Source organism: Suncus etruscus, chromosome 7 (genome assembly GCF_024139225.1).
Source record: "Suncus etruscus isolate mSunEtr1 chromosome 7, mSunEtr1.pri.cur, whole genome shotgun sequence".
Lineage (NCBI taxonomy): Eukaryota > Metazoa > Chordata > Mammalia > Eulipotyphla > Soricidae > Suncus > Suncus etruscus.
Window position 1 is genome coordinate 66,756,361 of NC_064854.1, and position 24,794 is coordinate 66,781,154.

The 24,794-nt window shown below is 41.8% G+C and overlaps 1 protein-coding gene and 3 pseudogenes across 1 annotated transcript in view; 3 read left to right on the forward strand and 1 right to left on the reverse strand.

Moving 5' to 3' along the window:
• Positions 1-6,233: 6,233 nt before the first annotated feature.
• Positions 6,234-20,315, reverse strand: LOC126014327 (heat shock protein HSP 90-beta-like; annotated as a pseudogene).
• Positions 16,304-16,422, forward strand: LOC126014972 (uncharacterized; annotated as a pseudogene).
• Positions 20,316-21,526: 1,211 nt separating the features above from the next.
• Positions 21,527-21,645, forward strand: LOC126014959 (uncharacterized; annotated as a pseudogene).
• A 2,687-nt stretch (positions 21,646-24,332) lies between these two features.
• SLC17A5 (solute carrier family 17 member 5) overlaps positions 24,333-24,794 on the forward strand; it is a 43,200-nt gene continuing 42,738 nt past the window's right edge. Inside the window, exon 1 of the mRNA XM_049777635.1 lies at positions 24,333-24,348. Coding sequence (XP_049633592.1) covers positions 24,333-24,348 — 16 coding nt within the window. The remainder of the gene's footprint in view (positions 24,349-24,794) is intronic.

Genomic DNA, 24,794 nt, shown 5'->3' on the forward strand with positions numbered 1-24,794 from the left:
ACAAGGGCCCCGTGCAGTGGCCAGGGGAGCCCCGCAGTCAGGAGCAACCTGAGGGCCCCTCACTGTTCTGGCAAGCCTCTGGCTTCTTCCCCAGCCTTTTGGCACCGCCACCTAAGATGACTCAGTTTTCACCATGGCTACACCATACAAGCAAGAAACTGCCAGAAACCATTGGAAAACATTTAGTCCCTGACAACCTAAACTGTCTTTTTTTTTTTTTCTTTCCTTTTGTTTGTTTTTTGGACCACACCCGGCAGTGCTCAGGGTTTACTCCTGGTTCTGCGCTCAGAAATCTCTCCTGTAAGGCTTAAGGGACCCTATGGGATGCTGGGGATGGAACCCAGGTCGGCTGCGTGCAAGGCCAACGTCCTACCCGCGGTGCTATCCCTCTTGCCCCTAAACTTTCTGATTCATGAAAAGAATTTGGAGGCAGTGACATTTTATATGGACAGAATGCCAACGGGAAAGAAATCAGCAAAAGCTTTGTCTCAGAACAAAGCCAGGTGCTAAAAGGAGGCACTTAAACACACTGTGGTTTCTGGAATGCAGGAACTTGCTTTCCTCCCTTTCCTGTTCCACCCTGCTGAGCAACTTGCGTGGTATCACACATATGTTCAGATGTCTGCGACAGGCAGTCTATCTTTAGTGTCTGCCTTCCTGTGCAGGTGGGATTTAAGTCTAGTGAAAGTGTCTGAGTGGACCCTAGTGGACAATACAAACGCTGTCCCTGGCCACTGTGAATCCTAGAATAGCGTTCACAATAAATAGAAATAGAAACCAGCTTCTCACGCTCTGGTGTGATTGAGGAGCATATGGAAACCAGGCATTTTTTTTCCATATCTAAGGTGGAAACTGAGAGTCTGCTTTTATTTCTGTATACAATGAACCACAGAGAGGTTAGAGATAAGGCAATTTGGGAACACACAGAAAAGGACGCGTGAAACAAACACCTTTTTTTTCAGACTTCATAATATCTTTTTTTTTTTTTTTTTTTTTTTTTTTGGTTTTTGGGCCACACCCGTCATTGCTCAGGGGTTACTCCTGGTTGTCTGCTCAGAACTCCTGGTAGGCACGGGGGACCATATGGGACACCGGGATTCGAACCAACCACCTTTGGTCCTGGATCGGCTGCTTGCAAGGCAAACGCCGCTGTGCTATCTCTCCGGGCCCATACTTCATAATATCTTCAGGTTTATTCTAGAAGCAAGCCAATGTCAAAAGGACTCCAAAAGATTAGTTTGACTATGCCCACTCCTAGAAAACATCTTTAGGGGCCAGAGAGATAGCACAGCGGTAAAGTGTTTGCCTTGCAAATGACTGATGCAGGACTAACTAGGTTCCATCCCTGACGTCCCATATGGTACCCGAAGCCAGGAGCAATTTCTGAGTACATAGCCAGGACTAACCTCTGAGTGTCACCGGGTGTGGTCTAACCCCCCCCCCAAATCATCTTTAGAATCACCTAGTTTCTTTTAAAATTAAATTATATATTTTAAATCGATGCAACGTTCCTATTTACATTATATTATATTATTATATTGTATTATATTATGTTATGTTATATATTTCTTCTATAATATACACTTGTTGAAAACGTAACTATGCAAAAAATTGGTCCTGTGGATTTACATAGACTTGAATCTATTACAGTTCATGCTAGTCACTAGGAACACATTAAGGGGCCAGATAGTACAGAGATAGTACACAGGGCAAGGCACTTGCCTTGTACACAACTGACCCCATTCAGTTTGATCTCCAGCAATGCATAATAAGGTCCTGTGCAAAGCACTTCCAAGAGTAATTACTGCAGCGCAGTGGGGTGTGGCCCCAAAATAAACAAACAAAAAAAAAAAGTATTACGAGCCAGTGTCTAAGGCTTGCCTTGCATGCATGAGATCTGGGTTTGATCTCAGAACCACAGAAAAAAGAAAAATGAAAAAGATTGATGAAGCAAAGGAAATAGCTCAAAGTGGAAGTGGCTGCTTTGGATGCAGGAGCATAGGTCCAATCCCTGGCCTTCAATGGTCCTCCTTGTGTGACCTTGTGTGGTGTAAAAATAAAAATTAATAGAAAATGTTTATCACAAAGTTGCTTTCTTTTGGGTGTTCTGGTTTAGGCACCACACCCAGCTCAGTTCTGAAGGGACCCTACAGTGTCAGGGAGCAAGCCTAGAGATCCTGCTTTCAAAGCATTTAATCCAGCCAGTTGAGCCATGCCATTTCCCCAGTGATGAGTTGATTTTTTAACTAAATAATAAATAAAACTAACCTGAGCATCTAAAGACAACAAATTACATTCAATTAATTACCATATACCCACACAAAAGAATGCAGTGAAATAATTTTAAAATTACATTCTTAACTTGAAAACTAATTATCTAGAGATAAATATTTATGCTGTGCTATTAGACTGAGGAATCAGTTATAGAAAAAAAATGTAAAATTGACCCCGGTTATAAAACTAAGTGTGCTTAAGAATGCATATATGGGGCCGGGAAGGTGGCGCTAGAGGTAAGGTGTCTGCCTTGCAAGCGTATGGACTGCGGTTCGATCCCCCGGTGTCCCATATGGTCCCCCCCAGCCAGGGGCGATTTCTGAGCTCATAGCCAGGAGTAACCCCTGAGCGTCAAACGGGTGTGGCCCAAAAACCAAAAAAAAAAAAAAAAAAAAAGAATGCATATATAAAATAAAAAATATTGAGGTCGGAGAGATAGCATGAAGGTAAGGCGTTTGCCTTTTTTTTTTTTTTTTTTTTTTTTTAGTTTTTGGGTCACACCCAGCGGTGCTCAGGGGTTACTCTTGGCTGTCTGCTCAGAAATAGCTCCTGGCAGGCACGGGGGACCATATGGGACACCGGGATTGGAACCAACCACCTTTGGTCCTGGATGGGCTGCTTGCAAGGCAAACGCAGCTGTGCCTATCTCTCCGGCCCAAGGCGTTTGCCTTTCATGCAGAAGGTCATTGGTTCAAATCCCGGCATCCCATATGGTCCCCCGTGCCTGCCAGGAGCGATTTCTGAGCGTAGAGCCAGGAGTAACCCCTGAGCACTGCCGGGTGTGACTCAAAAAAACAAAAAACAAACAAACAAATAAATAAATAAATAATAAAAATAAATAAATAAATAAATAAAAAGGATGCATATAAAAGCACTGAAGAAATATTTAAGGATATTCACTTATTATGTTATCAATATCTGGCAGATACTATACTACCAAATTATATATATATATTTGGTTTCGGGGTCACACATGGTCGTGCTCAGGGCTTACTCTTGGCTCAGGGATTGCTACTGGCAGGCTCTGGGGACCATATGAGGTGCTAGGTTTGAATCTGGGTAGGGTACCTGCAAGGCAAACACCCTATTCACTATACAATATCTCCCACTGCTCTATATGTAATTTTTAAAAAGTGAAAATTAAATTGCTCTTTAAGGTCTCATCTTAGAAACTTTTGAATGAAATTCATAAATTTTGATAAAAAAAAAAAACTTATCGGGGCCGGGCGGTGGCGCTGGAGCTAAGGTGCCTGCCTTGCCTGCGCACGGACCGCGGTTCGATCCCCCGGCGTCCCATATGGTCCCCCAAGAAGCCAGGAGCAACTTCTGAGCGCATAGCCAGGAGTAACCCCTGAGCGTCACAGGGTGTGGCCCAAAAACCAAAAAAAAAAAAAAAAACTTATCTGATTCTCCCATGAAAACTGAATGCCTTGGGGCCGGAGAGATAGCATGGAGGTAAGGCGTTTGCCTTTCATGCATGAGGTCATCGGTTCGAATCCCGGCGCCCCATATGGTCCCCTGTGCCTGTCAGGAGCAATTTCTGAGCCTGGAGCCAGGAATAACCCCTGAGCACTGCCAGGTGTGACCCAAAAACCAAAAAAAAAAAAAAAAAGAAAGAAAGAAAACTGAATGCCTTTGGCTTAAAACCCATGTTCTTCCTGGGTCCCTACTGATCTTCCTTTAGAGTATGGTTAACTGAGAAAGCAAAACAACTGTGAGAAAGATGCACACAATGGCAAGAGCAGACAGACAGATATTCCCTCTGACTGTAAAGCTGAACTTCAGTTGTTCAATGTCACAGCGGTGCAAGCTACCTATTGGACTAGGAAAAGGAAAGAAAAGGAAGAAAGATAATTTCAGTCTCTCTTCTTATCTGTAACTTCAAAGCCCTGACCCCATGGGACGAAAAACTACTTTTCCACTCAGAACACTTGTTCCATAATTCAGAAAAGCTCAGAATAAATTCTCTGAGAATAGGAATAGTTCCAGGCCCTGAAGCAGAAGCCTCATCCCCCAAATCCAGGGCATTGGAGAAGCACAGGTCTGAAAGCAAATGCCAACACAAGAAATAATCCAAGACAGTTAGGGGATAACACAGGCTAGGGAACTCCCACATGCAAGCCTTCTACTTCTAAGAAGCAAATAACTCATGGTGAAAAACCGGAAACCCAAGAGGTTTTTCCCTGAAACCCCATGTTTTTACTAGCAAGCACCAGAGTACACCCTGGGATGGAGAACAGGTGGTCTAAGGCATCGATCCAAAGGATTGCTTTCATTCAAAGGTGCTTCCAACCAATGAGAAACAAGCATATCCTGAATAGGGTGGAACCCAGTTAATCCAACATCTCCCCCTTTTTTTTACTTTATAGGAAAATGCAGAAATATAAAGTAAAACAAAGTAATCCACATCTCAAAGTTCTAAGAAAAAAGCAGATGCCTCTACCTAAAAGATAAATGGGGTGGCAATATTTTGCATAGGCACAGCAAAAGTTGGAAAAGAAAAAGAAAAAACATTTTGCCTAAAAACAGGGTATCTCTACTCACAAAGCATCCTGCCATAAGACCAACTACAGGCTCCAGACATACTAATTTGTCTAATCCCAAAGACTTTCTTCATGGTCCTCAATCATGGTTTTCACTGTCAGGCTTTAGTAATTGGAGATCCTACTGTTAGCACATATCCTATGTCGAAGTCAGGATATCTAGAGGCATCTCCTGGTTTCATCTCACCATTAGGTGGTGAGACAGGAAAAATCTACCTTCATAGCAAGTCATTGCTGATTTCCAAATTGTACTTAGGGTATTGTATGAGCCTACCCTGGGGCAGGTAGGTGCCAAGGAAGTTCTAGAGCCTGTCCTGGTAGAAGGTCTATTCCTGGTGTAGATGTAGAAAACCATACCAGATCCAAAGATGGGACCCAAGGTTCAAGAATGATCAGCTAATGTTCGAATGACTAAAGCCTAAGTCAAGTGAGTATGGCAAATGTTCAGGGTGGAAGGCCCCTTGTAACAAAAAATTTTAGAGTTCTCAAAACTAATGGATAATAACTCCTCTTTGTATCTAATATTTTTCTATTTTAATACACCCATACAAAAAGAACAATGCCACAGGATACTGGAGCCGAAGGGGAAAATAATAAAAACCAACAATCCCTATAACCTAGTTCTATCAAAAGCACAAAACTCCAAAAGGTACTATTTATCCTATCTACTATAAATTCCTACTAGCAAATCTAAAGAGAACAAGAGAAGCTGTAACTACATAATGAAATATAAAATAAAGAATATACATATTGAGGAAATACACTTAAGAAATATACAAAGGGGGCCGGGAAGGTGGCGCTAGAGGTAAGGTGTCTGCCTTGCAAGCACTAGCCAAGGAAAGGACCGCGGTTCGATCCACCGGCGTCCCATATGGTCCCCCCAAGCCAGGGGCGATTTCTGAGCACATAGCCAGGAGTAACCCCTGAGCGTCAAATGGGTGTGGCCCAAAAACCAAAAAAAAAAAAAAAAAAGAAGAAAGAAATATACAAAGGAGGAATACATATGCCCTATACGTCTTTTGAGATAATCTGAGGGGAGGATAAATTCTGGATCACGAGAGCTGGCAACATGTTCGTGTGAACTCTGAAAAAAATGGCTAGCAGCAGTCACAGATCAGGAAATGTCCTAGAGCCAAGAATCTCTCAAAAGCCAAAACCAGTTGCAGGCAAGAGTCTATAGTGAAGGGAAGTAGTTAAAAGATGACTGTCAAGAACACATAAGCAGGGGCCAGAGAGATAGCATGGAGGTAAGGTGTTTGCCTTTCATGCAGAAGGTCATTGGTTCGAATTGTGCCTGCCAGGAGCAATTTCTGAGCATGGAGCCAGGAGTAACCCCTGAGCACTGCTGGGTGTGCCCCCTGCAACCTCCCGTGGGGGACCCCCGACCCGCGGGGGTGTGGAAATGAAGGTTGCTAGTTATTCGTGGGTTTGCCCGAGCTGAACCGACCTGTGAAGAAAAACTTGAGAAGTTAGTAAGAGAAGCCCTCAAGACAACACCTGCTGTTCAAAAAGGAAGTTTATTGTTGGGGGATCAACTTTTAAGGGCTGAAATACGTCAGAGGGTGTTACGGGTTTTTCCACCAATTACAATTACAAGCATTCATTAGCATAAGCTGGGGCAGGTAATAGGGAGGGGCAAAGAGGTAGAGAGCACGTTTTACCTGAAAGCATAAGATTCAAACAGAGTTCTATAAATTTTACTTAACAAGCATAAATAAAACATCAGCTGTAATCCTAATAACCTTTTGCTAATACAAAGGCAAGTTGCTCTATATTTTTCTTTCTGGCTGGATGTATTGGGCTGCTTTGAATTACTTTAGTATTTGTCTATTTCCTTTGTTCTCAAGGCATGGGCGCCTTTGGTCACGTGGGTGACAAGATTAGGAATTACTGAGGTGTCCTATGTTCTAGGTTTCATCAGCTAGGCTCCCCACACCCCCCCCAAAAAAAAACCCACAAAAAAAAAAAAAAGAACACATAAGCAGTAACAATGGTGGCATCTTCTTCCTTGGATAGAAACAGGAGTCAGAGCTGGAGGTGGTGGAGGTTCCTGAAGAGTTAAGAACTGTGGGGGAAAAAAAAAAAAAAAGTTAACTCAGGAGAAATAATAAATCATAGGAATAAATCATGGGTGAGAAAGTGAAAGAAAACAATAGAAAAAAAGGCTATGTACAACAGAAGGAAAAAATTACATACTGACAGACATTAGGCAGACATAGTAGTGGCCACCACACACACACTCACACACACATAGACAGACAAAAAATATAGATCCATAAGTTGCAGTTGAAAAACTGACACAAATGTAATGGGTCAAAGCACTTAAAATATAAAACCAGACCGTCAGGTATAAAAAAGTTTTCCAATTGATTGAAGTAATCAATGTTGGTGGAGGGGAACATTGCTGAAAAAAGGCTTCACAGTCTAGAATAAACACAGAACATGCCCAAAACAATCATAATTTTCAAGTCTAGAATACTAATATAGTAATTATTAGCACTGTAAAAAGAGTCTACATCTTGGGCCCGGAGAGATAGCACAGCGGCGTTTGCCTTGCAAGCAGCCGATCCAGGACCAAAGGTGGTTGGTTCGAATCCCGGTGTCCCATATGGTCCCCCGAGCCTGCCAGGAGCTATTTCTGAGCAGACAGCCAGGAGTAACCCCTGAGCAATGTCGGGTGTGGCCCAAAAACCAAAAAAAAAAAAAGAGTCTGCATCTCGGAGTACAGTATCACATATTTGAACATCCAGGTTCCTTTCCTGAAGGCAAGCCGAGAACAATGGCATAGATATAGTATATAACTAGCCAGAATTAAAAGTAAATAGCAAAAACATACTCAATGACTGAGCACTGTAGCAAGAGTCCATGGAATTCAGATGTCTTGTCCAAGGATCTCTGTGAAGAGAGAAATTAGATCATATATGTAAGTATAATGAAATGGATAATTAATAATTAAAATTATTTTAAGACATTAGCATAATAAATATTGTATTAGGAATCCAACAGAATACACTGTAATGAGAAACTAGGATGTCCAAACTATACCTCCAAGGATCATTGAACCCAGAACCACAGGATAATAAATTCTGAGAGATTCACTTTTATCTAAGTTAAATTGGCATTGCATAAGGCAGCTCAATCCACTGAATATCTGTTTGGTTTTTGGGTTTTTGTTTTTGTTTGTTTTGGGGCCACACCTGGTGGTGCTTGGGGGTTACTCCTGGCTCTATACTCATAAATCACTTCTGGCAGTTTCCAGAACAATATTGGATGCCGGGAATTGAACCCTAGTCAGTCCTGGGTTGGCCACATGCAAGGCAAATGCCCTATTGCTGTGCTATTACTCTGGCCCTCGGTATCTGTATTTTAATTTTACTTAAATTCCAAAAAAGACCATGGAAAAAAATCTTACTGTTACCTAACATGCTGCAACTATTTTTTTAAAGAATTTTATTTATTTATTTATTTATTTATTTATTTATGGGGGGGGCACATAGGCGATACCCAGGGATTATTCCTGGCTCTGTGCTCATGCATGACTCCTGTCAAGCTCCGGGGATTATTTGGTATGCCAGGAATTGAACTGGGTCTGTCCCGGGTTGGCCACATGCAAGGTAAATGCCTTACTGCTGTGCTATCTCTCCAGCTCCTACAACTGTATTTTTACAACCAAAACCTACCTAATATTCACTCAAAGAAAGAATACAAATTCCCTCTAAGCATCTTTGAGCACAGTGATTAATACCTCTACCAGTTAAATTACATCTCATAATTTTGTTTGTTTGTTTTGTTTTGGGGCCACACCCAGTGATGCTCAGGGGTTACTCCTGGCTATGCTCTCAGAAATCTCTCCTGGCTTGGGGGACCATATCAGACCAGGGGATAGAACCGCGGTCCAGGGGCCCGAAGAGATAGCACAGTGGCTTTTGCCTTGCAAGCAGCCGATCCAGGACCTAAGGTGGTTGGTTCGAGTCCCGGTGTCCCATATGGTCCCCTGTGCCTGCCAGGAACTATTTCTGAGCAGACAGCCAGGAGTAACCCCTGAGCGCTGCCAGGTGTGACCCAAAAACCAAAAAAAAGGAGGGAGTATCTCATCAGGAACAGCAGCACTGGGCTGTCACTTCATCTTCATCAATGCCCAGATACAATTGGAGTGGGTCTGGGGGATCCTCAAGTCAAAAGACAGAGAAGAGTAATGCAATTTCAAACAACATTACCACTAAGTCTTTGACAAACTTGTCATTCTTGTTTGCCTCTGTCTTCTGTCTCAGTGTCTCCACAAAGGGGTAGTTAGGGTTAATGTCCAGGTGCTTTTTTAGCCATCATGTAACCCATTGTAGAGTTGTCCTAAAGGGCCTGGGCTTTCATGATTCACTCCATGTTGGTTGTCCAGCCAGGGGCCTAGTCACAATGCAACAGTGTTGGGGACTGACTTGTTTGAGGACATTTTGCTGTTCTCTCTGCCATAGCCCAGCTTTTCACCTAAAAGCAATATGCAGTCTTGCTGTAAAATTTTGAGCTAAGAGAAAAGAATGTACAGCTGCAGGACATAATTTAGCTCTTAGCCCGGAGGAGAGTAAAAACTGCCTGGTACAGTTATCAGAAACTAGGCCCCATTCCTTAAGACCACATTCCGGAGTAATTTAGGCTGTTATCAATAAGTATATGCTATATTGTCTGTTCAAGATCACTTAGGCAAGCACATATTGCACCATTTCCTGATAGTCAAGCAATTAGGAATGCAGCTAGTAGGACACTAGAAGTTTCCATTGAAACAGCACGTTCAGCATAGCTTGAAGGTCATCCAGCCCCTAGCCCACTGCCCACTTCCTTATGAGCCTTCGCGCCAAAAGTATGATTGACATCACCTTTGTACTGCCCCTTTTCTCCTTCACTATTTAAGAAGGAACTGTAGCCAATAAAGACACCCTTGAACAGTGAGACGCTGCCTTGGGTCTTTATTATTAACCTCTCTCAGATTTTTTACAGTGTGGTTGTGCTTCTACTCAGCAAAATAGAAGTGCGGTCGTCTGAGAAGCCTTTCCAGCTAATTCCTGCTGGCCGGGCCCCCCTGGGGGGCTTCAGGACCCTGCATTTTGGCGCCCAACGCTGGGCTCGAAGATCACCGCCACACTCCGAACGACTACAGGTCGGCGAGTCTAGAGCTCCTTCGTAAATCGCGGAAATTACCTCATCAGGGTAAGCGTTGAAACGAGTTAGCCTTAATCAAATATTTAAACTGCAGTTTTTCCAGTCGTTCCGATCGCCGCCCCTGATTGGCTTTTGGGGCTTAACCCATAGGATACGCTACCATGGGTAATTCTTTGAGTACTGAACTTAAATTCATTAAATATATACAGTCTGAGTTGAAAGCCAGACATATAGAGGTTACCAAAAAAGATATTTGTAATTTCTTAATATTTGTTCATGATGTTTGCCAAAAATCTAGTGTTCCTGGGCTCCCTCTCGCTCTAACTCTGTCTCTCAGTTTCCTTCCTCTTCTGACCCTTCATCTTTACTTCTGCCGCTGCACCCTCTGTGCAAAATCCTAAACAGCCCTTCACTTCCCTAGCTTCAGCTCCGTCCCTGTTCCACCAACTCCCCTCCTTAACCAGCAATTGCAACAATACAAAGCCTTTAATTGGAAAAGCCTCACAGCTGTTTCAAGCCGTGTGACCCCAGCCCCTTACACGCTCTCCTGATTGAAATCTATTGGGGGCGGCGCTGTCTCCCCCGCTGAAAAGCTGAACTCTTGCAAAGTTAACTTTTTCTCCGCAGTAAAATCTTTCCTTCCAGCAAGCAAGCACACATTCTAATCTCTGAGCTCATCGCTGGCTTCACCTTAAAGGGACAGCGCCCATTTTCCAAATCCCAGCTTAAACCCGGTTCCACACGTAGCAACAAACTTTTGCTACTCCCCCCCCCCCCTCTTGGCCATGCGGCAGCTTCAGCAAAATTCAGCGAGCAGGGCGAAAACCTCCCATCCCTTACTATACAAATGCCTATCTTCCCTCAGGCTTTTATAATTGTCTCTCTGGTGCTACAACTGTTCCCTTTTCCTGAGTTGGGATGCCTAAGTTGAAATGTTTTTCTAAGTATAAAGGCCACAGTTGGTAAAATTAAAAAGTCTTAAATGTGTTACAAAATGTCATAATAAGTTTAACCTACGCAAAGGTGACGTACCTGTTTTTAAAACTAAGTTTCTATGTAGCTAAAATGCAAAAAAAAAAAAAAAAAAAAAAAAAAAAAAGGCCCGCCGTTTTTTTTTTTTTCTCTCTTCCCTGCGCTGTAAGCTCGGCCTCTAAGCTTTTAAAGGCACAGTGTACATTTTCCAAACCCTAGCTTGTCAGCAGCTCTGTACCTGAGTCACTCTCCAAAGTCTGTGTCACAGCAACAGGAAAATAACAGCAATAAACACCCTTGTTCATGCCTCTCAAAAATTTTAAAGCAAGGTCATAATTCTGTTACTTGTAATAACAAATTATCAGTAAACAAAAAACCTTTTCGTGCTTTAAAACTTAAACAAACACACAAATATTAAAATTTAAGTCTTTTTTAAAATTATTTTTAATCTTAAAAGTATATGAAGTTTGTAAAATAGTTCATGTCATGGGCATTTTTTAGTAGCTTAGGCTCCTTAATCTGCATTTAGGTGTTTCTTATATTTTGTCTTTTTAATTGCTCTTTCCTTCCCATGTTTGCCATTCAAATCTAATAGTTAAATAACATTTTGTAACATTTTTAACTTTGTTTTTAAGAACCTCTGCATTGGGAAAAACAGCAAAACTCCTTTGTTAAAATTACTGCACATGTTTAAAAAAGTTAAATTTTAACAACTAAAATAATATAAATCAGCAAAATAAGTTGGTCAGCTTGCCTTAACAATAATGTGTAAACATTCCAAAACTCTAACCTAAGCCTAAGCTCTTTTAAATGCACAATAAATATAGCAAAATAGCATTGCCATCTAAAAAACTTAAACCAAACAGTCTAAACCTTACAGGCAATTACACAGTTCAAACAGTAGCATAAAAACCATTAAAAATATATATATATATATATATATATAATAACTAATTAAATAAATTAATGTTCATAAACTTAAACCTTAAGTAGCTTTATTTCTTTTCTTATTTTCAAGCTTAATTTTAAACTCAAAAGTAAGTACAAATAATTTTGCATTTTCCAAGTTTAATCTTAAGTTGTCTCTGTTCATGTTGTGGTTACCCCTTTTTAAAATGATATTGTTAATTAGTATCATAAAAGTAACTAAATTTTATAAGCAAATTAACAAGTATTAAAAATAATTTGGTCTTCAGCTCTAAGTGTAAAAATACATCAAATGCCTTTAACTATATTTTATAATGTCTAAACATCTTGTCAATTTGGTATCTAATATTTTTTACAAATTATTCACTTTAAGTCTTCAAAGTAAAAACAGTTGTTTTTTAAAGTCAGTTTTTTATACCTTTAATAATCATAGTTCATGCTCTTGTGTTTAATCATAAAAATTTTAACACTTTATTACAGCTGTCTTACTATTCTACTGTAAAACCAATTTATAACAAACCTGTTCCTTTACAGCAAATGATATCATACTTCAGAGTGCAGACTCCTTCTACAGTGCTCACTAAGCAATTTACTTAACAAAATTTTAACTGCTAACATTTTACTTTATGTTTTCAACTTTAAATTACAATTGTTTTAAAAATGTTTTGTGTTAAAGCTAAACCTTAAAATTTATTTTCAGCAGTTCCACTCCAGCTACGTTAACAATTTTTTTACAAACATGCCGGCTAAATATTTAAAAGCGCTTGTCAATTTTTCCAATGCAAATTTTGAATAAGTCCTCTTGTCTGTTCATGTGTGTGTGTTATGCGTGAAAGTGGCCACAATGTTGTGTTTCGTGTTTGTTCTGTCTGTCTATTTGTTATTTTTGCATTTCATATAAATACAATTTTTAAAGCCTTATCCATTTTTAAAATTTCAATTAATTTTTTACCTGGCTTAGTCTCGTCATCTATAAACTGTGAAATCCTGCCAAAAATCCTGTGCTCAGCTAGCTTTGTTCTATCAGCATGGCAAAAAAGGTAGGGGATGGTAAACCCCAAAAATTTCTCAAATGGCCATCAGGAATAACTTTTTCCTGGAGAATTTCTGGACTTTGCAATCCCCAGTTTTTCTGCTGTGTGTAGTTAAGGCCAATACTATAAGGCCAAATGTGGCTAGAAAAAGAAGCATCTAGCTTTAAAATAATAACTAAGAAGTTTAAAAAAAAAATCATTTAAGTTCAGTTTAAAGGCTTTTGAACAATTGGCTATCATTAATTATAAGATTTTTTAAAAGTGCTAAAGTCTGGCAAAAGTCAGAAGGCATTCCTGTGGCATTCAAAAATAATCATTTTACCTCCTGCCAAGTTGTTTTCTTATAGACCTCCTACAGCTTCCTGCAGTCCTGTCCTCATTCACTTCAAAAAAGCCTGCCACCCCACCTGCTAGCTGCCATTACTGCGAACCTGTTTCTGACTGACTCCACCTTTGACAATGCTGAATTTGGTACTCTGCCTGGCTGCCTCCAACCACCCCCTTCGCACCAAGGCTTCATTAATTTGTTTGCTCTACTTGACTCTCCCTTGCAAGACGATGACAACACCTCTGGTTCCTTCCCTTCCCCTTTTATGGTGCCGGATACATAGCCAACCCCCTCCCACTCATCCCCTGACCCATCCTGGAAGTAGCCCTTTGTGCCCTCGCCATGGGTGCTGAGGAAAAGTGAGCCACCCCCAATCAATTTTTGCCACAACCTGGCCCATTCACCCATTCCCCAGAACACACTGGCTATGTCAGCTCAACCTCTCCCATGCCCTGAGCTCTTCAGGACTCTGCCTGCTTCCCCACCCTTCCAGCCCACGTGGTCTTCCGGACCCCCCTCCTCTTCTCAGCTCATCCTTGTCATGATCAACGCTTCCGCCCTCCGCCCAGATGCAAACGCCTTCGGTACCTGCTATTCACCCACCTCAAACCTCATCCTACAGCTGGTCAACGCCTCCACCATCACCGACCCTGCCTGCTTTGGCAACCTCCTGCCTGTCTCTGACCCCTTCGCTCTGCGATCCAGCCCCAAGCCTCACTTCAGCATCACCTTGGAACAGATGGTGAAACTTATACTTTGCCTTTTGGTACCCAATATGATTCCCCCTATTGAAAATTGTAATCAAATTCTTGTCATTAATTCCTCCTTTTAGTTCATAATTGCCCCCAATTTAACGTTTCTTGCCTGTTTCACTGGTTTATCTCCCCCATTGTTTCACATTTGTTTTTTCAGTCCTAAAACTACTGTGTTTTCATTGTTTTAATGCCTAACTTACCTGTCAAACCTGCTCTCACCCTAGCCTTAATCATAGGCCTGGGTGCTACTGCTGTAAGCACAATAATTTATTCATTGGTTCATACTCTAAAATCTGTCAATGCCTTAAGTATAACTGTTGTTAATAATGTTTACAAACTTAAACTAAGTTTACAACACTTAAAGCACATTGTTAAATCCCTAGCAAAGATAGTGCAGCAAAACCACCATGCTTTAATTTGGTTTCCTTTTTTTTTTTTTTGAAGAAAGGGGGAGTCTGTGTAGCCCTTAAGGAACAATGTTGTATTTTTAAAGACAAAACAGGTTTAGTTAGAGATAGCGTTCAACATATTGGTGATGGTATAAAAGATTTTGAAAAACATTTCGATGAAGAACAAGGTTGGTACCAGGATTGGTTTTTCTCTTCCCCTTGGCTCCACACAATCTTGTCCACTATTTTGGGCCCTCTTATTAGCCTCATGCTGCTCTTTTCTCTTGGCCCATGGATTTTCCGCAAAATTACTGCCTTTATTAAAAACCAGGTAGATGAAAAGGCAAAAACCTCTATTCAGGTTAACTACCAGCGTCTAACCCCGCGTGACTCCTGTGAAAACTTGGCTTTAGTCACCAAGCCGCCTTTCCAGCCACTAGTTTCCAGGAGATAGAGCGCATAGCTAACAGACGGAGCTCGCTCCGGCACTTGTGCTCTCGGCTGTGGAGACACCTACGACGGGATTAGCAAGGTCCCAGTTAGGGCACGGCCCAAAAAGGCTACAACGCATAATTCGGATCTCTGCGCGCACCCACGGCGCTTGTAGCCACCTTTTAAATGCGGCTTTGGCCGTGTCCGACCTGGTCAAACCTTGTATGCCTAAGACACGGTTCTTCCACCCGCTCACGACTTTCCTTCTTTTATTAGAAGAGAAAGGGGGAGATGTTGGGGACTGACTTGTTTGAGGACATTTTGCTGTTCTCTCTGCCATAGCCCAGCTTTTCACCTAAAAGCAATATGCAGTCTTGCTGTAAAATTTTGAGCTAAGAGAAAAGAATGTACAGCTGCAGGACATAATTTAGCTCTTAGCCCGGAGGAGAGTAAAAACTGCCTGGTACAGTTATCAGAAACTAGGCCCCATTCCTTAAGACCACATTCCGGAGTAATTTAGGCTGTTATCAATAAGTATATGCTATATTGTCTGTTCAAGATCACTTAGGCAAGCACATATTGCACCATTTCCTGATAGTCAAGCAATTAGGAATGCAGCTAGTAGGACACTAGAAGTTTCCATTGAAACAGCACGTTCAGCATAGCTTGAAGGTCATCCAGCCCCTAGCCCACTGCCCACTTCCTTATGAGCCTTCGCGCCAAAAGTATGATTGACATCACCTTTGTACTGCCCCTTTTCTCCTTCACTATTTAAGAAGGAACTGTAGCCAATAAAGACACCCTTGAACAGTGAGACGCTGCCTTGGGTCTTTATTATTAACCTCTCTCAGATTTTTTACAGTGTGGTTGTGCTTCTACTCAGCAAAATAGAAGTGCGGTCGTCTGAGAAGCCTTTCCAGCTAATTCCTGCTGGCCGGGCCCCCCTGGGGGGCTTCAGGACCCTGCACAACAGGGTGAAGACACAAGCTTATTGGATATTGTTACCTTCTGAACATTCTTATCCAAAATATCCTTCATAAGCTTCATAAGCAATAGATTCTCAAATTTGGCCTTGGTCTCCTCCATTCTCTTCTCATCTTCATCCTCAGGTAGCTCCAAGCCTTCCTTTGCAACTGAGACAAGAGTCTTCCCATCAAATTCCTTAAGCTGCTGCATACAGTATTCATCAATAGGCTCTGTCATATATACTACGTAAAAGCCTTATTTCCGTACTCACTCCACAAAAGCAGAGTTGGCAACTTGTTCTTTGCTCTCACTGGTGATGGAACAGGTGGATTTCTGAGTCTCCTTTATGTGAGAGACTATTCTGAAAAAGAAGTCATCTCATCACTAGACTGAGATAGCTCAGCAGCTCGGAAAGATGTCACTGATCAGTGAAGTCCTCATAGATTCCAAGTTTTAGGTTCTCTGAAAATACTTCATAGAATGTCTTGTAGTACTCCTTGTCTTCTGCCAGCTCAGAGAAGAGTTCAAGACACTTCTTAACCATACCACCCTGAACACGCCCAATCTCATCTGATCTTGGAAGCTAAGCAGGGTCGGGCATAGTTAGTACTTGGATGGGAGACCGCCTGGGAATACCGGGTGCTGTAGACTTAAAAAAAAAAAAATGACACTTCTTAACAATGTTTTTGTATGACTTTCAAAATTTTGCTCTGCTGTAGAAATTTCTCGAGAAATATTCAGGGCAGATCCTCAGAGTCAACCACACCACAGATAAAGTTTAGAAACTCTGGTTTAAGCTCATCACAGCTATCCATGATAAATATACAGTGGACATAAACTTTGATGTTGTTCTTCTTATTCTTCTTCTCAAAAAGGTCAAATGGAACCTGGCGAGGAATGAAGAGCAATTCCCTGAATTACAACTGATCTTTTACAGAGAAGTGCTTAACCGCCAAATGGTCTTTGGTTAGACTCTTATAAAACTCTCCATATTTCTCCTAAGTGATATCATCAGGATTTCTGTTCCAAATAGGCTAAGTCTTGTTTCTCGTGGTCAATCTATTTCCCCTTAATCTTCTTGGTTTTCTTTTTATTATCCTTACCATGATCAACCTCCCATCTGAGCCTACATCTTCTATCTTGAGCTTCTCCTCATCATCCTTATATTCCTCTTTTTTCTCACCTTTCTCCTCTTCTTCCTCATCTTCACTTATTTCCTTCTCCCTTTCTCCAAATAGAGGATGATGGGATAACTAATAAACTGTGAATGCTTCTTCACTACTTCTTTCACTTTCCTTTCCTCTAAGTACTCTTAAGATGTAGGATCACTTTGATACCTCGCCAATAGGCTCACCATGATCAGCACATACCATGAACGAACCCCCAACAGAAGTCTCCCAGGCAAACTGGTCATCATCACTGTGCTTTGTGGTTACAACCACTTTCTCTGCTACCTGGTAAACAGAATAAAAGCCAATACCAAATTGCCCAACCAGGGAGATGTCTGCACCAGCCTGAAGAGCTTCCATAAGGCTGGGAAGGTGGCGCTAGAGGTAAGGTGTCTGCCTTGCAAGTGCTAGCCAAGGAAGGACCACGGTTCGATCCCCCGGTGTCCCATATGGTCCCCCCAAGCCAGGGGCGATTTCTGAGCGCATAGCCAGGAGTAACCCCTGAGCGTCTAACGGGTGTGCCCAAAAACCAAAAAAAAAAAAAAAAAAAAAGAAAACACTAAAATTTTGGGGCCGGCGAGGTGGCGCTAGAGGCAAGGTGTCTGCCTTGCAAGCGCTAGCCAAGGAAAGGACCACGGTTCGATCCCCCGGCGTCCCATATGGTCCCCCCAAGCCAGGGGCAATTTCTGAGCGAGCAGCCAGAAGTAACCCCTGAGCATCTAACAGGTGTGGCCTGAAATACCAAAAAAAAAAAAAAAAAAGAGCTTCCATAAATGTTTCAGTGCCAGACTTAGCAATGGTTCCCAAGTTATTTAGAAGGTTACTTATAACTTTGGCCATGCCAATGCCTGCATTCATCAGAGAAAAGGTGTTGGAGGCCCTTTAACTAGAGAGCAATATGGAGTCTCTGATGCCTGAGAAGTCAAAGGCCTGTGTACGTAACAAGCTGCTGGTGGCGCTTCCCCCATGAACCTAAAAAGAAAGAGCTGACCATAAAAAGAGCCATTACCAGAGGTCAATGTATAAGCAAGAACAAACATGCTATGTAAAGGCTACAAGTTAAGATTAGATCTGTAGCACTGTTAACAGAACAGAGCACCCCAGGACCACTGATAGTAAATGTATAACTCACTAAAAAAAAAAACCTGACATAGTTGATGTATGGGAATGTTACGGTGGAAAAGTACTGAACCACCCCCTTCCCCTCTTTTGTCTGAAAACGTGGTCATGCTTGCTATAAAAACTAGCCCCCTTTTAATAAACTTTGACTCTTGACCGGAATCTCGCCTTGAGTCCATAAATTTTCCCAGCCCTCTTTTATTTTTCAGCTCTAATCCTCTTTTTTTTTTTTTTTTTTTTTTTGGTTTTTTGGGCCACACCCGTTTGATGCTCAGGGGTTACTCCTGGCTATGCGCTCAGAAATCACCCCTGGCTTGGGGGGGACCATATGGGACGCCAGGGGATCGAACCGTGGTCCGTCCTACGCTAGCGCTTGCAAGGCAGACACCTTACCTCTAGCGCCACCTTCCCGGCCCCTCAGCTCTAATCCTCTTCCTGACTCACGAATGTTGCAAGTCAGTCCCTGGAGAGGTTGACTGATAGAGGGATGGAGGATGAGGCCTTTTTCTTCCAGCTCGGAGCACGCGTCTGCCACCCTGTCTAGCCGACGGTTCTGAGGTGAAACGGCGGGTAAACAGCTCGCAGACAGTCAGGCTTGTGGAAATATTAGCTTTATTCGGTGGACAAGACTGAAGTCCAAAGACTCAGCCTCAGTTCCAGCAAAAAAAGCCCCGGCCTTCCACAGTCCCTTGTTTTTATCCCCCAGAATCAGGTACCACCCAATGGTGGGATCAGATACCAACCAATGGTGGAAGCAGAATCAGGTACCACCCTAGGGTGGGGGCAGTATGCCAGGTCACACCCTAGGGTAGGGCACAATCACCAATCAGGTTAGGGTGAGTAACATAGTAATCCCCTAAAATATTTACATACACAACACACAAATAACTTCGTGACGCTCATCCACCCTGCGGGCCGGGGTCCCGGGGTCGCAAAAAAGTACATTCCTGAGGGTTTGGGATGATGTTAATTATTAGCTCTTTACCACTGTCCAACTTGGAAGGATTAGTCAGGCCCTCATAGCGAATCTTGTCCAAAGCATCAGAAGCATTACTAATTCGTTTCTGAAGAAATATTTCCTTGTTTGAATAAAAGGTATTGATGGTGAGTGACATAAGTTGGACAATTTCTGCCTGGAAGGCGAAAGTCTCCACCTGCTCTTCTTCATGGCATCTTGAAGAAAAGTTATAACAACTAAAAAGCAGGGCAGGGTTGGACAGGGTCCAGCTCACTCACAACAACAAAGCTGCATGGGGGCAACTCAAGACATCTCTGTTTATATTTTGAAGCCAGAAAATATCTGACAGCATCATGCTAGTGACCAAAGTACATTTTCCGGGTGCTAGTATTCTGAATCAGTCTGCCACCTACTGGTTAATGCAACATGGTATTGAAGTGACCACATTATAGGCAATAAATGGGAGATAGCTAGAAGGATAGCTAGAGAGAGATGGAGATATAGATATATAGAGATATAGACATAGACATAAACAATATAAATATAGATAGAGCAAGATGAGCTTAATTCTCTTTGTGCCTCAGTATGAAGACATAGTAGGTAAAATCACAGAGAGAAGAGATATTCCTTCTACAATGGGATCATAGTAATATAGTTCTTAATTTAAAATCTTATGAAAATATACTTCTATATATAAGGATATGAAATTATCTTTAAATTTTTAAAGAAAATTGGGGCCAGAGAAATAGCACAGTGGTAGGGCATTTGCCTTGCACACGGCCAACCCTGGACGGATGGTGGTTCAAATCCTAACAGTGGTTTGAATCCTGGCATCTCATATGGTTCCCGTGCCTGTCAGGAGCAATTTCTGAGTGCAGAGCCAGGAGTAACCCCTGAGTGCTGCCGGGTATGGCCAAAAAAAAATTTTTTTAAAGAAAATTATTTTATGTGGGGAGCCACACCCAGAACTATTCAGGGCTTACTCAGGGATCACTCCTGGTAGTGTTCAGAGACATATATAGTGCCAGGGACCCAATATGCAAGGCAAGTGTTTTGCCCACTGTACCCTCTCTCCAGTACTGACAATATAATGTTAGACAATTAGGAATATACCTAAAACAATAATCTGAATGCCACATGCTTAAACATCAGTGAAATGAACCTTGAAATACTTCAAATTATACCACATTTACAAATTATTGACTCAGTCATATGAAATGTTAGAAAAGATAAAAAAAAATGAGACCTTGAGGATTTTAGGAATTTTACCTGCTGCTAAAGAGGCACATATTATTCATCACTTTAAATAAAAGAGATTTATTGAGCATAATAAATAAATATTGAGCATAAGGACTGTTGAGGTAGGGTGCTAGGCTTGTAGATAGATGATCATCATTGCTTCCATCCCCAGAGCCACATAGCTCTAACCCTAAGTGTCCAAGAATTGCCAGAAGTGATTCCTGAGCATAGAGATAGGAGTTACTCCTATCCAGCCCACTCAATGTGGCCCAAAAGTAAACCAAAATATTTGAGCATAGTTTCAATACTGTGCCAGGTTCAATCGTGGGGCAAATGACATACATCCTATAGTGCCTTTTTGTTTTCTTTTTCTTTCACTGTCCTTTTACTTAGTCAAGTCCTGTTCCTCAGGGCCTGAAAGTAAGACTGGGTCTGTTCTAAAAAGTTTTCATGACTAAGTGTGAATAGGCTACTCTTGGCCAACATCAAGTATTCATAAAGAAAACTTGAATTTTGTCTCAACATCAAAAACAACAACAACAACAACAACAACAGTATTTTCTAACTGTACACATTACATTTTCTGTTTCACTAAATAAAATCTTTTTTTGTGGGGGGGGCACATCTGGAAGTGCTTACGGCTCCTCCAGGCTTTATGCATGACAGTCATTCAAAGTTCATACTCAAAGGACCATAGGTGGTGCCAGGCTGGACCTCTCACATGCAATGCATATGCTCAGTCATTGAATTATCTCTCTGGCCTCAAAATCTTTATTTTTAAAATAATTTGTTGGTGGTGCCAGAGAGATAGTTCCAAGGCTTGGATCATGCAGGACACCTCAACTTGATTCCCACATGGCATTGCTCCCTGAATACCAACAAGAAAAGCCCTAACGTACCTGTTGATAGCAATCCCTAAGTACTGCTGCAAAAAAAAAAAAAAGTGAAAAAGTCCATATATTGCACCATTATTTCATATCTATATATGACTGAAATTACATATATATATATATATATATTAGAAATGTGTCGGGGCCGGGTAGGTGGCGCTGGAAGTAAGGTGTCTGCCTTGCAAACGCTAGCCAAGGATCAGGACCGCGGTTCGATCCCCCGGCGTCCCATATGGTCCGCCCAAGCCAGGGGCGATTTCTGAGCACATAGCCAGGAGTAACCCCTGAGCGTCAAACGGGTGTGGCCCAAAAACCAAAAACAAAAACAAAAACAAAAACAAAAAAAACAAAAAAAACAAAAAAAAAAAAAAAAGAAATGTGTCTATGGCCATACCACCCTGAACATGCCTAATCTCATCTGATCTCGGAAGCTAAGCAGGGTCGGACCTGGTTAGTACTTGGATGGGAGAACACCTGGGAATACCGAGTGCTATAGGCTTAAAAAAAAATAAAGAAAAGAAATGCATACATTGGAAAAAATAAGGTACTAATGCCATTTATTTCAGGTTGTCTCTCTTTTTTTTTTTTTTTTTGGTTTTTGGGTCACACCCGTTAGACGCTCAGGGGTTACTCCTGGCTATGCGCTCAGAAATCGCCCCTGGCTTGGGGGGACCATATGGGACGCCGGGGGATCGAACCGCGGTCCTTCCTTGGCTAGCGCTTGCAAGGCAGACACCTTACCTCTAGCGCCACCAGAATATACATATATGTATATATAAATGCATAATATATATACACAGAGAAAAAGATGATTAAACCTAATTATCAGGAAGAAATGATGCAATGGCAGGAACAGCCTTATGCATTATTTAGAAAAGAATTGAAATCTTAACCTACAAATCTGCATGCATCAGCCTATTGTTAGTTGCTTTGCAGGCACTTCTAGTTTCCAAAGGTCCTGCAACTTGTGACTCTTTCATGTGATTTTTCCCAGATAATTTGTTATATGTTCTGCTAATATTTCACAAGATCTGCAAAACATTTTTATTTTTAAATTTATAAAGTTGAAAAGTTAAAACTTTCACATACTTTATAGTTTTTCAGTGTAATTTACATCTTACCTAAAAGTTTATTTTTGAGAAATTCATGGAGGTTTTTTTGTTTTGTTTTGGTTTGGTTTTTGGTTTTTGGGTCACACCTGGCAGCACTTACAGGGGCCACTCCTGGCTCTAGGCTCAGAAATTGCCCCTGGCAGGCACAGGGGACCATATGGGATGCGAGGATTCCAACCACCGTCCTTCTGCATAAAAGGCAAACACCGGGGCCGGGCGGTGGCGCTAAAGGTAAGGTGCCTGCCTTACCTGCGCTAGCCTAGGACGGACCGCGGTTCGATCCCCCGGCGTCCCATATGGTCCCCCAAGCCAGGAGCAACTTCTGAGCGCATAGCCAGGAGTAACCCCTGAGCGTCACCGGGTGTGGCCCAAAAACAAAAAAAAAAAAAAAAAAAGGCAAACACCTTACCTCCATGCTATCTCTCCAGCTCCAGAAATTCATGTTTTTCACAGAAGTAACATTGCTACAACTTTGCGGGGGTGGGGGGGCTACACCCGGCGGTGCTCAGGGGTTACTCCTGGCTTTGCACTCAGAAATTACTTCTGGCAGGTTGAGGGGATCCTATGGAATGCCAGTGATCAAACTCAGGTTGACAAGTGCAAGGCAAATGCCCTGACCCTTATGCTATCACTCCAACCATTATTTATACATCTTGTTTATATCTCCCAGCAACTAGGGAGGGGCCTAGCACATAATATAAAGCTAGTATACTTCTGTTGTCCCTCCTTTGAGCAAGATGTGTGAGATAAGTAAGACAAGGTTTCTGTTCTCAAGAAATAACTTACGGGGCCAGAGAGGTGGCGCTAGAAGTAAGGTGTCTGCCTTGCAAACGCTAGCCTAGGACGGATCACGGTTAAATCCCCCCGGCCTCGCTTTTGGTCCGCCCAAGCCAGGGGTGATTTCTGAGTGCATAGCCAGAAGTAACCCCTGAGCATCAAATGGGTGTGGTCCAAAAAAACAAATTAAAAAAAGAAATAACTTACATGTGAGATCATGAACTCTTAAATAACTTGACTACAAGAGTTTGTAAACAAAAAAAAAAAAACTATACACAATAAACATGAGAGTATGGAGCCAGGGAGCAATGGTCAAAACATCTTTAGTTCTGATGACCATTTGGTCTCAAAGAACAAAGCAGAATTTTCCCTATCTAGGAAAAACATGATAAGGCTAAAAGATTGTGTCAGTGTGGGGAGCAGAGTAGGTTGCACAAGAACTAGAATAAGACCAATGAGATTGCCTTGAAAAGATTTTTTTTTTTGGTAACTAATAGAACATAACTTATGTTCTACTATGTATCTGGAAGACTGTACATTCAAAGTGCTCAGAAATCACTTGGGCTATGCAGGAGTTTGGGGGTGTGCCATACAGGGAGCTAAACACACAAAAGTGTTTTACAGTCCCAACTACAAATCACATCCCTAATGTGATATCTCTAAGGGGTGGAAGAGAATTGGGGCTACTTTCAGTCATGCTTTGTCTGGCTTTGTGCTCAGAAATAACTCTTGGTGAATCCAACCAGGCTGACTGTGTGCAAGGCAAGCACCTTACCTGCTGTCCTTTCACTCTTGCCCAGATTTGTATTTGTATCTTCACAATCAGGGTTTCTTAAACTTTTTCCACTCACAATCCTTTTTACCCAGAAATGCAACACAGGCTAGTGCTTCTAGACACACCCTGGACTCATTGTGAGTTTAATTTTTTGAACTAAATTTTGATGGCTGTACATTCAAAAATCTTACACTGTGCTGACTATTTCACCAACACTCACATTCAGTTATGCTACCCACAGTCTTAAAAGCAAGGTCCTTTGCGATCCAGCAACAACCCAAGTGTCCAACAATGGACAGGTGGATAAAGACAGACACTGTTCAGCTATGATAAAAGTTGAAATCTTGCAGTTTATTGCAACTTGGGTGGAATTTGGAGGAGGCCAGACTAAGTAAAGTAAGTCAGAAAGGAAAAGACAAACACCACATAATCTCACTCATTTGAGGTGTATAAAGAAACAAGCAAGGAATTAAACAATCCCCAATGGAAACAACTTTGAGATAATGATCAATAGAACTGTGAATGGAAGATGCTGAAGGTAAGAGAAGAGACCTTGGAATAATGGTGGAGGAGCCTTGGCTTTCTGGTGTTGGACATGGGATAGTAGCATTGCAGGTATACACACGTGTGTGTGTGTGTGTGTGTGTGTGTACTTTTGGCAAAAAACCAGAAGTAAGCCCTGTGGGGGGGGGGGCACTGTGTGTGACCCAAAAATGAAAACAAAATATATAAGTCAACACTACTATAACCATATAACCTAAACTATAACAAAGATGTCTTGAAAAATTTTAATCACTGGGAAAGTTATTTCACAGTTAAAGTTATTTCTTATTGTTTCAAGTATACAATGTTCCAAAACTAATCCCTTCACCTGTATCCACCTCCTTCCCTTCACCAATGTTTGCAGTTTTTCTCCACAATAATCTTCTGGGTTTTTTAGCTTCTTTTTTTTTTTTTCCAAGAAAACAGCAACAGCTTGCTCTA